The sequence below is a fragment of the Oncorhynchus nerka genome, unplaced genomic scaffold, assembly GCF_034236695.1.
Source record: "Oncorhynchus nerka isolate Pitt River unplaced genomic scaffold, Oner_Uvic_2.0 unplaced_scaffold_2079, whole genome shotgun sequence".
Classification (NCBI taxonomy): Eukaryota; Metazoa; Chordata; class Actinopteri; order Salmoniformes; family Salmonidae; genus Oncorhynchus; species Oncorhynchus nerka.
The window spans coordinates 1-12,500 of NW_027039246.1; the positions used below are offsets into that span (position 1 = coordinate 1).

Below are 12,500 nucleotides of genomic sequence, written 5' to 3' on the forward strand. Positions count from 1 at the left end.
ACACCTGAAGCCAGCCGCACTCAATGTGACGGAGGAGGAAACACCGGGCCAATTCAGGGGTCGCCCCATGGCCTCCCGAGCCGCCGCAGCCGGCTGCGACAGAGCCTGGACTCGAACCAGGATCTCTGGTGGCACAGCTAGGAGGCCTGCGTAGTGCTGTGTTGTCTCTCTTGTCATGATGTGTTTTGTCCTATACTTTTCATCCCAACACCCGTCCCCGCAGGAGGCCTTTGGTAGGCTGTCATTGTAAATAAGAATTTGCTCTTAACTGACTTGCCTAATTCAATTAAAAATATAAAGTCCAGTGCGCGCATCGACCAGCCCCAAAAGCTCAAGTGGCAGAGTCGACTATCGGTGCTATAAACCCAGGGTACACTACTTTCGGTCCAACCTGAAGTCCCAGCCCACTTTGGCTTGCCACGCTCTAGCAGCATAGAAATAGAGAACTAGATCTATCTTTAGAAGTGTCTGCAGATCTGTTAAATTAACTTGAAAATAAATTCTTAGTGAAAATATAACGTCATACCAACTCACCAGTTTTATTTACAAGAAGAAGCGAAACAAAACATTTTAATCAAATGAATTAAGTTAAATAAAAACAAACAAGGACATGTAAAGAAATTATCATTTAAATAATTGTTAATTTAGAAAAAATGTCATAAGTTGCTCAAACACCCCTTTGATAAACAGTCCTAGTTGGTGTTTTATAAAAATGTATATATATATATTTAGCAGCATAAAAATAAAAGCAACTTTCTACTCAGCGTAAATGAATGTTTCTACCAGGACAGACGTTGTCTAGACTATTTCTACTCAGCGTAAATGAATGTTTCTACCAGGACAGACGTTGTCTAGACTATTTCTACTCAGCGTAAATGAATGTTTCTACCAGGACAGACGTTGTCTCAGACTATTATAACACATTCTGAAGGCTTCTCTGGAAAGCGGTCTGTCCGATAGTTGGTTAGTTGGTGTGTAGCACAAGTCTGATAACATGTTTGTTGACATGTTTCCTCATGGTTGTGTGTGTGTGTGTCCAGTAATAACTGTCTGTTTGAACTGAAGGTCTACACACACACACACGCTCCTAGCTGAGCTGGCTAGGAACATTCCTACACTGGTCTTCTCTTTCTCCTCTCCTCACCCAAGCCGTCTATTCCATTCTTCTGTCTTTCTACCCCTTTGTGCTGTCTCTGTCCCAGACTCACTCAATCCTCAAGTAGTCCAACATCAGACCAGTTGGCTGAGATGCTGGTTGCTTGGTTACAATAGCGCTACATCACAGCTCTTTGTAATATTCCATTTGTAGTAACAGCTGTAGCGATTGGCTGCTGAAAGCTCTGCTTGTAGTAACAATTTTTCTGATTGGCTGCTGAATGCTATGCTTGCAGTTACAGCTGTAGTGATTGGCTGCCCGATGGTTCACTTCTGCGTTGGTAGAAGAGGACGTAGGGCCTGAGCAGACTGCAGTTGGTTCTCTTGATATAGAGTCACACTGAGCGAGAGAGAGAGAGAGAGAGAGAGGGGGACAGAGAGAGAGAGAGAGAGGGAGAGGAGAGAGAGAGAGAGAGACAGAGAGAGAGAGAGAGAGAGTAGAGAGAGAGAGAGAGGGGACAGAGAGAGAGAGAGAGAGAGAGGGGGGACAGAGAGAGAGAGAGAGGGGACAGAGAGAGAGAGAGAGGGACAGAGAGAGAGAGAGGGGGACAGAGAGAGAGAGGGGGACAGACAGAGAGAGAGAGAGAGAGGGACAGAGAGAGAGAGAGAGAGAGGGGGACAGAGAGAGAGAGAGAGAGGGGACAGAGAGAGAGAGAGAGAGAGAGAGAGAGAGGGACAGACAGAGAGAGGAGAGAGAGAGAGAGAGAGAGAGAGAGAGAGAGGGGACAGAGAGAGAGAGAGAGAGAGAGAGGAGAGAGAGAGAGGGGACAGAGAGAGAGAGAGAGAGAGAGATTAACAAAGAGAGAGAGATTAACAAAGAGAACATCAATGTATTGGATATTCTAAGCTGTTTGCTACGATGTTGAAACCACCAAACGTGATGTAGCATGTGTGTATTTTAATTTGACTCATTTTTATTATTATTATTTAAAGGCAAGTCAGTTGACAAATTCTTATTTTCAATGAGACGACCCAAGAACAGTGGATTAACTGCCTTGTTCAGGGACAGAAAGACATATTTTACCTTGTCAGCTCGGGACTAACTGAAATCCCTTACTAGTCCAACGCTCTAACCACTAGGCTACCTGCCGTCCCAGAAAGCAAAGTGTGAGAGCTCTGCCGTTTGTGGCTCTGTGTGTCACTGACCAGAGTCGTTGTAACAGCACCATCCCGATCCGTCGTTCTCAGCAAGAGAGCTGTGAAGGGGCCATCTTGACGATCCCACTGTGGTTACATACTGCATACAGTCTACCTTTAACCTGGAGAGAGAGAGAGAGAGGAGACAGAGACAGAGAGAGAGAGAGAGGAGAGAGGGGGACAGAGAGGAGAGGGGGACAGAGAGAGAGAGGGACAGAGAGAGAGAGAGAGAGACAGAGAGAGAGAGAGAGAGAGAGAGAGGGGGACAGAGAGAGAGAGAGAGAGAGACAGAGACAGAGACAGAGACAGAGACAGAGACAGAGACAGAGAGGCAGAGACAGAGAGAGAGAGAGAGAGAGGAGAGAGAGAGAGAGAGAGAGAGAGAGAGAGAGAGAGCAGAGAGAGGAGAGAGAGAGGGACAGAGAGAGAGAGAGATAGAGACAGAGGGAGGAGTCACAAGAACACATCTTATTTTCAATGACGGCCTGGGAACAGTGGGCTAACTGCCTGTTCAGGGGCAGACACAGATTTGTACCTTGTCAGCTCGGGTTTGAACTCGCAACCTTCCTGGTTACTAGTCCAACGCTCTAACCACCAGGCTACCCTGCCGCCTACACTCTAACCACTAGGCTACCTACCCCCTCTACACTCCTAACCACTAGGCTACCTACCCCCTCTACACTCTAACCCTTTCAGAGCTACCTGCCTCCTCTACACTCTAACCACTGGGCCCTGCCTCTACACTCTAACCACAGGCTACCTGCCACCTCTGCACTCTAACCACTAGCTTACCTTGCCGCCTCTACACTCTAACCACTGGCTGCCTACCACTTCGACTACACAAAAATAAAAATGGCTAAAGAGAGAATGAGATCAGAAAGACAGAGCAGGGGAGGAGGAGGGAGAAAGACAGAGCAGGGGAGGAGAAAAGACAGAGCAGGAGGAGGAGGGAGAAAGACAGAGCAGGGAGGAGGAGGGAGAAAGACAGAGCAGGGGAGGAGGAGGAGAAAGACAGAGCAGGGAGGAGGGAAAGACAAGAGGTAATGGGAAATATAAAGAGAGCAGGGGAGGAGGAGGAGAAGACAAGAGGTAATGGGAAATATAAAGGCAGGAGGAGGAGGGAGGGAAGACAAAGAGGTCATGGGAAATATAAAGAGAGACAGGAGGAGGAGGGAGAAAGACAAGAGGTCATGGGAAATATAAAGAGAGCAGGGGAGGAGGAGGGAGGAAGACAAGAGGTCATGGGAAATATAAAGAGAGCAGGGGAGGAGGAAGACAAGAGGTCATGGGAAATATAAAGAGAGCAGGGGAGGAGGAAGACAAGAGGTCATGGGAAATATAAAGAGAGCAGGGGAGGAGGAGGGAGAAAGACAAGAGGTCATGGGAAATATAAAGAGAGCAGGGGGAGGAGGAAAGACAAGAGGTCATGGGAAATATAAAGAGAGCAGAGGAGGAAGACAAGAGGTCATGGGAAATATAAAGAGAGCAGGGGAGGAGGAGGGAGAAAGACAAGAGGTCATGGGAAATATAAAGAGAGCAGGGGAGGAGAAAGACAAGAGGTCATGGGAAATATAAAGAGAGCAGGGGAGGAGGAGGGAGAAAGACAAGAGGTCATGGGAAATATAAAGAGAGCAGGGGAGGAGGAAGACAAGAGGTCATGGGAAATATAAAGAGAGCAGGGGAGGAGGAGGGAGAAAGACAGAGCAGGGGAGGAGGAGGGAGAAAGACAGAGCAGGGGAGGAGGAGGGAGCGATAGAAAGAGAGACTCTGGGTTCGAGCCCAGGCCCTGTCGCAGCCGCGACAGGGAGGTCCATGGGGCGCGCACAGTGGCCTGGCATGTCCGGGTTTGGCCGGTAGGATATCATTGTCTCATCGCGCTCTAGCGACTCTAGTGGCGGGCCGGGCGCAGTGCACGCTGACCAGGGCGCCAGGTGTTTCCTCCTCCGACACATTGGTGCGGCTGGCTTCCAGGTGTTATGGTGTTTCCTCCTCCGACACATTGGTGCGGCTGGCTTCCAGGTGTTATGGTGTTTCCTCCTCCGACACATTGGTGCGGCTGGCTTCCAGGTGTTATGGTGTTTCCTCCTCCGACACATTGGTGCGGCTGGCTTCCAGGTGTTATGGTGTTTCCTCCTCCGACACATTGGTGCGGCTGGCTTCCAGGTTGGATGCGCGAGGTAATGGGAAATATAAAGAGAGCAGGGGAGAGGAGGGAGAAAGACTGTTGGGTTGTGTTTCGGACGCGTGACTTTCAACCTTCATCTCTCCCGAGCCCCGTACGGGTGTTGTAGCGATGAGACAAGATAGGAACTACTAACAATTGGATACCACGACGTTGGGGAGCAAAAAGGTGTAAAAAAATAAAACACTTTTTTATAAAAAGAAAGAAGAGAAATGGAGATACAGTATAACGACAAGTATCCATGAAAAGACTGACCAGGGAATTTTGATGCCACCTGTTTCAGCCACTTCAAAATCCGTTTAGACCGAGAAGAGGAGGAGACAGGTTTTAAAGCCTCGAGACAATTGAGACATGGATTGGGTATGTGTGCCATTCAGAGGGTGAAGGGGCAAGAGAAACGATTGAAGTGCCTTTGAACGGGGTATGGTAGTAGGTGCCTTTGAACGGGGTATGGTAGTAGGTGCCTTTGAACGGGGTATGGTAGTAGGTGCCTTTGAACGGGGTATGGTAGTAGGTGCCAGGAGTGTCAAGAACTGCAACGCTGCTGGGTTTTTCCACGCTCAGTTTCCCATGTGTATCAAAGAATGGTCCACCACCCAAAGGACATCTAGCCAACTGTGGGAAGCATTGGCGTCAACATGGGCCAGCATCCCTGTGGAACGCTTTCGACACCTTGTAGAGTCAACATGGACCAGCATCCCTGTGGAACGCTCCCTGAGGACACCCTTGTAGAGTCAACATGGACCAGCATCCCTGTGGGCGCACCATCACCTTGTAGAGTCAACATGGACCAGCATCCCTGTGGAACGCTTTAGACACCTTGTAGAGTCAACATGGACCAGCATCCCTGTGGAACGCTTTCAACACCTTGTAGCGTTCATCCCCCACTGAATTGGGGCTGTTCTGAGGAAAAATGTTTTGTACAAGAGACAGAGAGGAGAGACAGAGAGGGAGAGAGAGATAGAGACAGAGAGGTAGAGACAGAGAGAGAGACAGAGAGAGAGAGAGACAGAGCGGTAGAGACAGAGAGGTAGAGACAGAGAGGTAGAGACAGACAGAGACAGACAGACAGAGACAGACAGAGAGAGACAGACAGAGAGAGACAGAGAGAGAGAGACAGGGAGAGACAGAGAGGAGAGAGAGACAGAGAGGTAGAGACAGAGAGAGAGAGGGGTAGAGAGGTAGAGACAGAGAGAGAGAGAAGAGAGAGAGGGGTAAGAGAGGTAGAGACAGAGGTAGAGACAGAGAGGGAGAGACAGAGAGAGACAGAGACAGAGAGAGACAGAGAGGTAGAGACAGAGGTAGAGACAGAGGTAGAGACAGAGGTAGAGACAGAGGTAGAGACAGAGTGAGACAGGGAGAGACAGAGAGAGAGAGAGACAGGGAGAGACAGAGGAGAGAGAGAGAGACAGAGAGACAGGAGAGAGAGACAGAGAGGTAGAGACAGAGAGAGAGAGACAGAGAGAGAGAGACAGAGAGAGAGAGAGAGAGAGGGGTAGAGAGGTAGAGACAGAGAGAGAGAGACAGAGAGAGAGAGAGAGAGACAGGGAGAGACAGAGAGGAGAGAGAGACAGAGAGGTAGAGACAGAGAGAGAGAGAGACAGAGAGAGAGAGGGGTAGAGACAGAGAGAGAGAGACAGAGATTACCACAGTCGACCGGTCCGTAGGGCCCCAAATCCAGGCTGGTCAGAGGGAAGGAGACACACACTGTACTCCGACACACCATATACCGTGACATGGCAAACCGGTTCAGATCTAATACACTGATGTTAAGGTCTTTGACGTCAACCACTACTGCAAGTGAGGTAGGTAGATGAGGAAGTGTTGCTAAGTTAGCGTTACTAAGGATACGCATGACGATGACCTGTGGGAATCTCTGGATGGTCAGCCTCTTGGTGCTCTCTGTCCGTCTGTTACACCTCTCGCACATCTGCAACACACACACACACACACACACACACACACACACATTTGAAATACACACTGAATGGAGGAACAATGTCACAGGCTAGGGTGTTGATATTCTCCATCCATGAAAACTGTCTTTCTCAATGGTTTTCTACTCTCAGAGAAAAACGATCAGACCTCATGTTCAAATACTTTTTGAGTGTTTGTTTGAGTCTGCCTGGAGTGCCAATGGGGCCCTAACCTAATGGGCGGGGTTTGAAGTTTTTGGGACCTTTCTATTGGTTTATTAAGCCTGGCCAGCTCTAACAGGCATAAAGACAAAGTATTTGAAATGAACTTTTCAAGGTGTCTCCCGTAAGTACATGGAGTGACCAGCCAGGGAGTTCAACGCTGGGGAGTACATGGAGTAGCCAGCCAGAACGCTGGGGAGTACATGGAGTAGCCAGCCAGAACGCTGGGGAGTACATGGAGTAGCCAGCCAGAACGCTGGGGAGTACATGGAGTAGCCAGCCAGGGAGTTCAACGCTGGGGAGTACATGGAGTAGCCAGCCAGAACGCTGGGGAGTACATGGAGTAGCCAGCCAGGGAGTTCAACGCTGGGGAGGCCCAGAGGCCCCCTGACATTTCAACGCTGGGGAGTTGGAGAAGCAGCTCAGGGATGTCAACGCTGGGGACATTGTAATGATTTGATTCCAACCAGGAAATACACAGATAAATTATTGAATACTTTAACGACTTTACCTCCCAGATTGGTCAAAATAAGTAAAAGGGTATGAGAGATAGAAAGACATGTATGAATTCACACTGTACTCCTACACACCATATACCGTGACATGGCAAACCGGTTCAGTTCAACACTGATGTTACATGGTCTTTGACGCCAACCACTACTGCAAGTGAGGTAGGTAGATGATTGGCTATCGCCTCATGGGTGAGACGGGGGCTGATTGGTGTCACAGCTTTTGTCCATTCCAACAAACACAGCTTCATTTTACATTTAAGTCATTTAGCAGACGCTCTTATCCAGAGCGAGTTCAACAAATTGGTGCTTTCACCTTATGGACCTAGCCAGTGGAACAGGTGCATCTAAATCTTTTCAGGGGAGGGGGGTGAGAGGGATTACTTTATCCTATCCTAGGGGGCCTTAAAGAGGTGGGGTTTCAGGTGTCTCCGGAAGGTGGTGATTGACTCGCTGTCCTGGACGTCGTGAGGGAGTTTGTTCCACCATTGGGGGGCCAGAGCAGCAGAACAGTTTTGACTGGGCTGAGCGGGAACTGTACTTCCCAGTGGTAGGGAGGCGAGCAGGCCAGAGGTGGATGAACGCAGTGCCCTTGAATTTGGGTGTAGGGCCTGATCAGAGCCTGGAGGTACTGATGCCGGTTCCCCTCACATACACTGATGCACCATGGTCTTTAGCGGATGCGAGCTTCAACTGGAAGCCAGTGGAGGGAGCAGAGGAGCGGGGTGACGTGAGAGAACTTGGGAAGGTTGAATTACCCACCCTTTACTAGCTTATACGATCAGGTCTGTTTTCTATGGAACTAAATATTTTTTTTAACATTTAAACCTTTCTTCTCTTGAGATTAAAAGGCATATTCACAGTTTAACCGCAAGTTGTTCTTCAAAGTGTGTATTATATTGGTTTGAACACTTAAGAGTAAGGAAAGAAATGTTTCATATTGTAATTTGGGTGAACTATTCCTTTAACAGTTAGGCCTGTGAATGGATCACTGTTAGGTTGGGGTTGTCAGGACACCCACAGTGATTGATTGACAGGTCTGAAACCCTACCAACTCTGTGACTCATAGACATCCTGCTGACAAGGGAAGGCAGTAGATTAGTCATTTAGTCAGAAAAACTAGCCGTCTACCCTTTGAATTTAATTTGTGGCAAAAAAAAAACTAAATATAATCTCCTCTTTCACTTCAGTTTATTGTAGCGAAAACAGACAAAGGTTGTGTTCTGTTATATTTACATGGATTCCCTGTGGAAGAAAAAAATATAGAATTGAAATTTTTTTTTTTTTTTTTTAAATGCAAAAATGTTGTTCACCCCGTTTTATTCAAAGTCAGACAGCGAGGAATAGACCTGCTTGTTATGGCCTCTGCTACACACAAAGCAGCAGTCTCCATGGTGGACACAGTAGGCCTATATCCATATATTTAATATTACTATAAGTATCATGACATTAGCTTATATATCCTTTCATCGTTTTTTCTTATTTCCTATTTTTTTGGGGACCAGAATGAGTCTCTCTGTCCACCACCTATTGTTCCTGCATCTGCAGATAAACGCTAAGAAGTCGTAAGCCTGTCAGTGTGCAAATTAAGGAGCCAATTGAACTGCTCTCACACCGATGCGATTCGGTTCAGTTTTACCTAAAAGACCAGTTCAAAAAATAGTCTTTGTTCGAGAGGTGTCCGGCTGGATGTCATCTCTCAGAGGAGATGGTTCAGGGTCTCTATGTTGCTGATAGGTCATCAGAGCAGATGGTTCAGGGTCTCTATGTTGCTGATAGGTCACCAGGGCAGATGGTTCAGGGTCTCTATGCTGCTGATAGGTCATCAGAGCAGATGGTTCAGGGTCTCTATGTTGCTGACAGGTCATCAGAGCAGATGGTTCAGGGTCTCTATGTTGCTGATAGGTCATCAGAGCAGATGGTTCAGGGTCTCTATGCTGCTGATAGGTCATCAGAGCAGATGGTTCAGGGTCTCTATGCTGCTGATAGGTCATCAGAGCAGATGGTTCAGGGTCTCTATGTTGCTGATAGGTCATCAGAGCAGATGGTTCAGGGTCTCTATGCTGCTGATAGGTCATCTCTCAGGGTCTCTATGCTGCTGACAGGTCATCAGAGCAGATGGTTCAGGGTCTCTATGTTGCTGATAGGTCATCAGAGCAGATGGTTCAGGGTCTCTATGCTGCTGATAGGTCATCAGAGCAGATGGTTCAGGGTCTCTATGTTGCTGACAGGTCATCAGAGCAGATGGTTCAGGGTCTCTATGCTGCTGATAGGTCATCTCTCAGGGTCTCTATGCTGCTGATAGGTCATCAGAGCAGATGGTTCAGGGTCTCTATGCTGCTGATAGGTCATCAGAGCAGATGGTTCAGGGTCTCTATGCTGCTGATAGGTCATCAGAGCAGATGGTTCAGGGTCTCTATGCTGCTGATAGGTCATCAGAGCAGATGGTTCAGGGTCTCTATGTTGCTGATAGGTCATCAGAGCAGATGGTTCAGGGTCTCTATGCTGCTGATAGGTCATCAGAGCAGATGGTTCAGGGTCTCTATGCTGCTGATAGGTCATCTCTCAGGGTCTCTATGCTGCTGATAGGTCATCAGAGCAGATGGTTCAGGGTCTCTATGCTGCTGATAGGTCATCAGAGCAGATGGTTCAGGGTCTCTATGCTGCTGATAGGTCATCAGAGCAGATGTTTCAGGGTCTCTATGCTGCTGATAGGTCATCTCTGAGGAAAAGTGGGGGTGTCGAAAGGAGTGTACGTTTAGAAAGGAACCATATAAAAACAATTATAAGTCTTTGCTTGGTAAAGCCTTATCTCAGCTCACTGGTCACCATAGCAGCACCCACCCACCCGTTCCCTACCGGTAGGGGACGTTCCAGACACGGCTACCTGTAGGGGACGTTCCAGACACGGCTACCTGTAGGGGACGTTCCAGACACGGCTACCTGTAGGGGACGTTCCAGACACGGCTACCTGTAGGGGACGTTCCAGACACGGCTACCTGTAGGGGACGTTCCAGACACGGCTACCTGTAGGGGACGTTCCAGACACTGCTACCGGTGGGGGACGTTCCAGACACTGCTACCGGTGGGGGACGTTCCAGACACGGCTACCGGTGGGGGACGTTCCAGACACGGCTACCGGTGGGGGACGTTCCAGACACGGCTACCGGTGGGGGACGTTCCAGACACGGCTACCGGTGGGGGACGTTCCAGACACGGCTACCGGTGGGGGACGTTCCAGACACTGCTACCTGTAGGGGACGTTCCAGACACGGCTACCTGTAGGGGACGTTCCAGACACGGCTACCTGTAGGGGACGTTCCAGACACGGCTACCTGTAGGGGACGTTCCAGACACGGCTACCTGTAGGGGACGTTCCAGACACTGCTACCGGTGGGGGACGTTCCAGACACTGCTACCGGTGGGGGACGTTCCAGACACTGCTACCGGTGGGGGACGTTCCAGACACTGCTACCGGTGGGGGACGTTCCAGACACTGCTACCTGTAGGGGACGTTCCAGACACTGCTACCTGTAGGGGACGTTCCAGACACTGCTACCGGTGGGGGACGTTCCAGACACTGCTACCGGTGGGGGACGTTCCAGACACTGCTACCGGTGGGGGACGTTCCAGACACTGCTACCTGTAGGGGACGCCCAGACACTGCTACCTGTAGGGACGTTCCAGACACTGCTACCGGTGGGGGACGTTCCAGACACTGCTACCGGTGGGGGACGTTCCAGACACGGCTACCGGTGGGGGACGTTCCAGACACTGCTACCGGTAGGGGACGTTCCAGACACTGCTACCGGTAGGGGACGTTCCAGACACTGCTACCTGTAGGGGACGTTCCAGACACTGCTACCTGTAGGGGACGTTCCAGACACTGCTACCTGTAGGGGACGTTCCAGACACTGCTACCGGTGGGGGACGTTCCAGACACTGCTACCGGTGGGGGACGTTCCAGACACTGCTACCGGTGGGGGACGTTCCAGACACTGCTACCGGTGGGGGACGTTCCAGACACGGCTACCTGTATGGGACGTTCCAGACACGGCTACCGGTGGGGGACGTTCCAGACACTGCTACCGGTGGGGGACGTTCCAGACACTGCTACCGGTGGGGGACGTTCCAGACACTGCTACCGGTGGGGGACGTTCCAGACACTGCTACCGGTAGGGGACGTTCCAGACACTGCTACCGGTAGGGGACGTTCCAGACACTGCTACCGGTAGGGGACGTTCCAGACACTGCTACCGGTAGGGGACGTTCCAGACACTGCTACCGGTAGGGGACGTTCCAGACACTGCTACCGGTAGGGGACGTTCCAGACACTGCTACCGGTAGGGGACGTTCCAGACACTGCTACCGGTAGGGGACGTTCCAGACACTGCTACCGGTAGGGGACGTTCCAGACACTGCTACCGGTAGGGGACGTTCCAGACACTGCTACCGGTAGGGGACGTTCCAGACACGGCTACCGGTGGGGGACGTTCCAGACACGGCTACCGGTGGGGGACGTTCCAGACACGGCTACCGGTGGGGGACGTTCCAGACACGGCTACCTGTAGGGGACGTTCCAGACACGGCTACCGGTAGGGGACGTTCCAGACACGGCTACCGGTAGGGGACGTTCCAGACACGGCTACCTGTAGGGGACGTTCCAGACACGGCTACCGGTGGGGGACGTTCCAGACACGGCTACCGGTGGGGGACGTTCCAGACACGGCTACCGGTGGGGGACGTTCCAGACACGGCTACCGGTGGGGACGTTCCAGACACGGCTACCGGTGGGGACGTTCCAGACACGGCTACCGGTGGGGACGTTCCAGACACGGCTACCGGTGGGGACGTTCCAGATACGGCTACCGGTGGGGACGTTCCAGACACGGCTACCGGTGGGGACGCTCCAGACACGGCTACCTGTAGGGGACGTTCCAGACACGGCTACCTGTAGGGGACGTTCCAGACACGGCTACCGGTGGGGGACGTTCCAGACACGGCTACCGGTGGGGGACGTTCCAGACACGGCTACCTGTAGGGGACGTTCCAGACACTGCTACCGGTAGGGGACGTTCCAGACACGGCTACCTGTAGGGGACGTTCTAGACACTGCTACCTGTAGGGGACGTTCCAGACACGGCTACCGGTGGGGGACGTTCCAGACACGGCTACCTGTAGGGGACGTTCCAGACACGGCTACCTGTAGGGGACGTTCCAGACACGGCTACCTGTAGGGGACGTTCCAGACACGGCTACCTGTAGGGGACGTTCCAGACACGGCTACCTGTAGGGGACGTTCCAGACACGGCTACCTGTAGGGGACGTTCCAGACACGGCTACCTGTAGGGACGTTCTTAAAGACACGGCTACCGGTAG

General features: G+C 51.1%; 1 protein-coding gene across 1 annotated transcript in view; it reads right to left on the reverse strand.

Moving 5' to 3' along the window:
* Positions 1-5,975: 5,975 nt before the first annotated feature.
* Positions 5,976-12,500, reverse strand: part of LOC135567418 (ubiquitin carboxyl-terminal hydrolase 21-like) — a gene marked incomplete at its 3' end in the record, with an annotated part of 9,858 nt that continues 3,333 nt past the window's right edge. The window contains exons 6-7 of the mRNA XM_065014818.1: positions 6,326-6,404; positions 5,976-6,229 (exon numbers count right to left, since the gene is read on the reverse strand). Coding sequence (XP_064870890.1) covers positions 5,976-6,229; positions 6,326-6,404 — 333 coding nt within the window. The remainder of the gene's footprint in view (positions 6,230-6,325; positions 6,405-12,500) is intronic.